General features: G+C 48.9%; 1 protein-coding gene across 1 annotated transcript; it reads right to left on the bottom strand.

Annotated features, from left to right (window-relative positions):
- Positions 1-331: 331 nt before the first annotated feature.
- On the bottom strand, positions 332-4,284 carry LOC129383367 (uncharacterized). Its single transcript, XM_055067828.2, has 3 exons — positions 4,198-4,284; positions 1,384-1,977; positions 332-506 (listed from the first exon to the last, which is right to left on the bottom strand). The coding sequence occupies exons 1-2, from the start codon at positions 4,207-4,209 to the stop codon at positions 1,387-1,389; spliced, it is 603 nt and encodes a 200-aa protein (XP_054923803.1). The 5' UTR covers positions 4,210-4,284; the 3' UTR covers positions 332-506; positions 1,384-1,386.
- Between the last annotated feature and the right edge of the window lie 367 nt (positions 4,285-4,651).

Below are 4,651 nucleotides of genomic sequence, written 5' to 3'. Positions count from 1 at the left end.
ACGAGGTTGCGGATTTGACTCCCAGTGCGGGGAGGGCGGAATTTGGATTTAAGCAGAAAACAAAAACGTTCGCATAGTCAGACTTAGATCTGCATTACAGAACTCTTGATGGACGAAATTATTCCGCACTCACTAATTACTGTGTCTGCCATGGTCCCCAAGCATTTGCTTTGGGACGTTGTATCCCACGAATCAGTAAATCAGATCGCGACCGCTTGAAAATCTACTGGAAACGCTTGAAGCAGGTTGCCACGTGCGCCATCGCTAGTGACCAACCCTAAGCCTTGTTGAGGCACTGCAGGTTGTTCACGAGTGAATGACAGAGAACAGGTTTTGTCTTTTTTTCGTTTTGGGAAAACGCACCCCGTCATAACCCGAACAATTTATTTTGAACACAATCTTGGTCGCTTGCTGTGACTTGTGAAGCGAAACTTTTTGGCAATGGAATCCATGGGAATCCACCACAGGGGAGGAGGTGATCGCATGAGATCCTAATGTGGTGAAACCTGTAAAACAAAAGATACGAGAAAACAGTCAGAATGGCGCACTATTGGTGAAGCAGCAGCGCCGCAATTTGATATAGCAAGAATAACGTTGTCCTTAAAAATTAAGCGCCAGCCGATGATGGTACTCCCGCTCGAAGTAATCAAAGAGAGATGGTAATAAACATTTTCATGAGTATCTTCTTCGCCCCCGTTTCTCGAAACATTCACACTGCGTGTGTGAGTGAGAGGCAGGGCCCGTATTCACAAAATGCACTTGTGATAGAACTCTTCGTAAGACAATTTCAGCGAGTCCTGCTGCCGCTCGTTTTATGAAAGGCAGCCCACCAACAACAAACAGCGCTTACTAATGAAAAGCTTTGTGAATTCGGCCCTTGTTCCCTACAAAAGTCCAGCATTTTCAATGAGGCAGCGCCGTACGTCATAGACATAACGGAATTTCTTTGAGGATTTGTCTTTTTCTTTTTTCGCTAGCATTATGCTCACGACTGCATTGCTCCGCATGTTTCGTTGCAGCAGAATGCAGCGGAATGTATTCGGCATGACTTGAGCGTTAAAGCCTTCGTAATTTTGCAGTCATGTACATGCCAAGCGAAAATTAGAAGTGGGCACGCGGGGGTGCGACCATGAAAACCGAGTACGTCCTCAAAGGTGTGTTTGTTACTTCCATCCTGGCTCAAGCTGTGCTCAGTAAACTTCCCCATGGTATCGTTCAAATTAGACCATATAACGTGTGGTTCTCGAACCTCCCCAAAGAAACACACCTCCGAGCTCTTCCTCACGTTGCTTTGACTGTCCTCAGTCAATGAAAGTACGCTGGTCTAAGTATGGACACTTATACGAAAAGTATCTAATCAGAACCCGCAGCAAAGATGCTCACCGCTTAGTACTTCTTGAAGCCAACGCCGTAGCCGAGACCATGGCCGTATCCGAGACCATGGCCGTATCCGAGACCAACGCCGTAGCCGAGACCATGACCGTAGCCGAGACCGTGACCGTAACCGAGACCAACGCCGTAAGCAACAGGAGCAGCAGCCACAGCGACAGGGGCGGCGTGGACGACGGGACGGGCGACGGCCACTGGGGCAGCCACAGCGACGGGGCGGGCCACGGCGACCGCGGGGGCGGCAGCGACGGCGAGACCAGCTCCGTAGCCGAGACCAGCTCCGTAGCCGAGACCAGCTCCGTAGCCGAAGCCTCCGTATCCGTAGCCGAGGCCGACGGGGGCGGCAGCTACCACAGCGGGACGAGCGACGGCCACAGGGGCGGCCACAGCCACGGGGCGAGCGACGGCCACTGGGGCAGCCACGGCCACGGGACGAGCGACAGCGACGGGAGCGGCAGCGACGGCTACGCCATGGCCGTAGCCGAAGCCGCCGTAGCCGAGGCCGCCGTAGCCGCCGTAGCCACCATATCCACCATATCCACCGACGAAGCCGGCTGATGCGGCGGAGACGAGACCGAGAAGTACGATCTACCGTGCAAGAACACATAAGCGGATGTTCAGAAATGGTGTCGAACCACGAACTGAGATACACAATGGGAACTCGTCTTGCAAATGATATTCGTGCGAACAAAAACGGCACCGACCTTTACTGCAAGCCCTGTGATCGTATCGCTACAATTTTCTTGCGTTATAGTGCGACTAGTACTGACTGACTACCGTCATACCTCGCCATATGGAAGGGTAATCTCTCTTTCTTTTACGTATTTAACAGCCAGTGCAGACATATACTGGTCCGAAGGCAATAAGTTAAGGGCATAGACAAAACGCAGTTTCCGATTACATATTTTGAATTTCGGTTTCTAATTACATATGTGAGAAGCAGCAACGGTGAAGTTGCAGTGTTTTGTAGATACAAGCAGCATCTTTTTGTTTATGCTGGGCATATCCTGCAATTTCTTGATTACTATACAGTGGCCCACAAGAGAGAGAGAGAAAGACAAAGGAAAGACAGAGAGGTTAACCAGAGATTATCTCCGATTGGCTACCCTGTACTGGCGGAGGGGCAAGGGGATACGATAGGTGAGAGAGAGAGAAGAATAAAAACAAGTAAAAAAAAGAAAACCTACACACACACACACGCACGTACACGTGAACTGTGCTCTCTGAGTAGTACATGCCAAGATACAGCTAACGGCCACGTAGTCGGAAGCAAGAAAGCAATGTAACGTAGTGTCAAAAATTCAAAACAACTTCGAAACCATTGCTGCATAGATTGTTCATTGCCACTACAAATATTCTCCTCAAACATTCTTTCTAATTACAGCGCTATCGCATCAATACTGCTTAAAAACAGTGCTCATACTCCTAATCAATTAATTGAGAATATTAATTACTTTGACCACAAGCTTCCTACAACACGGAGCCTAACTCCATGTTCGATTGACCACTTGGACAATTAAGCCTATATGCATTATGCATCACGTATAGTCCCAAACTCAAAAGTCTCTTGGTGGGCTCGGAGGATTAGAGTCTTTATTTAAAGTACGATAAGAAAGAAGTGTCATTTTTTCTAATGCATAGATCTCACCTCAAATGATCTGAGCCGACATTTGCTATGCCAGCATTCTTTCCGAAGAATGCTTAAACCTTTGTGCCCTGTGAGTACTCGAAGTTGAGCCAGAATGTCACTATAAGCACTACACCATTACAATTTAGCAGATATCAATCAGTTTTAGGAAACCACGAGGCAGTGAGCCTGTTATTCTTATAGCGAGAATTTGCCGAACTATTTGTCGAACAGCTATTTGTCGAACAAACATCTGTGACTAATTGTCGAATTAATTAAGTTCGTCCTCTGTACAGTGCTACCCGCCTCTAATTCAAGAAACATCCGGCTTCCTTGTCTTGTAGGCAAAACTCGTAAGGTTAGATACCTTGCACTGTAAGACTGTGGTGTATTCGTATATCCCATGATGCATTATGCGTTGATGTTAGCATCCATGCACATTTACGTTTCACGATCCAGTAAATACTGGTAGCTCGAACAACCGAGAAGAACATGTAAGTTGTCCACTACTACGCGTAGAAAAACAATCTACATAAGCTCAGTATAAAACATCCGTTTCTAGGTACCCCGTATTCTTGCGCTCTTCACTTTTCCACAAAGCACTATTTTGTCCAACACAGTTCTGCTCTAACGCTTGTCGAAATTTTCTTTACATCCCATTAGTACACCTAGAAACATTCGCAATTCTTCTGCTATGGTTTCCCTCTCACACGGTTTCGACTATGCTTCGCGTTGCTTACTCTAGCACTGTAAACCTAAGATGCCCTGATCCACCTTCATGAGCAGTCCGCGTTGTCCGTTACCGGCTGGGCCCCCTAACAGCCTGCTAGTCCCGGTATTTCATTCTAGCGACAGCGTCGACTGTGAGGTGTCATGCGTGGTACAGAAAAGCCACTAGGGCCAAACGGCCCAAGAACGTCCTCATATACAGAAATGTGCTTCACAAGTATCTGTAAACATTTTTTCTTAAAGGTTCCCGCATTAAGGGTTCCCGCAAGTACTCGAAGTCGAGCCGGAACGGTTCTTCGTTGAACCTTTGCTGTCCCCCACCCCGCCCCTCCCCCTGTTCCCTCTATCCTTCCGCTGAAAAACTAATCCATAACCACCGGCTAAAAATCCACGTGGGCCGTCGCCCGGCAGACCCACCGAGCCGTCCGAGAGTTGATGCATTCGATACTTACAACGGCGTTCATGGTGAGATGTTGTCCGTGAGACAAAGAGACCAAGAGTGCCCACCAAACGGCGGGGACCGGCTTTTATACACTAAGAGGAAAGCACCCTGGAGCCTCTCGAGCAAGGAAAGGACAAAAGATATAATACAAAAAAAGACGAAGAGAGAAGCCGCTGCTGCCGGCGTTATGGCGTCTCCTGGCGCCACCAGCCAATGATCTGACCGGGGCATCGCAGGCTGCGTCGGTCGCCGTTTCGAGGGGCGTGCCTCGCGGTAGTAGCGTTTGCACTCCGTCCTGCACTTTCGCCACCACCGTGCCGTCTTCATCAAGGACCTGCGAAAGCAGGCTCCCAAAAGCGAGAGAGAGAGGGGGGTGACTTCTTTTTTCCTATCCGCGGCATGCCTTCGAGCGCTGTGACCGACGAGGTGTTCCACAAAACAGCAGCAGCAGCAGCAGCAGCAGA

The sequence above is a fragment of the Dermacentor andersoni genome, chromosome 8, assembly GCF_023375885.2.
Source record: "Dermacentor andersoni chromosome 8, qqDerAnde1_hic_scaffold, whole genome shotgun sequence".
In the NCBI taxonomy this organism is placed as follows: domain Eukaryota; kingdom Metazoa; phylum Arthropoda; class Arachnida; order Ixodida; family Ixodidae; genus Dermacentor; species Dermacentor andersoni.
Note: the sequence above shows the minus strand (reverse complement) of the source record. Positions and strands in the feature narration are given on the sequence as shown.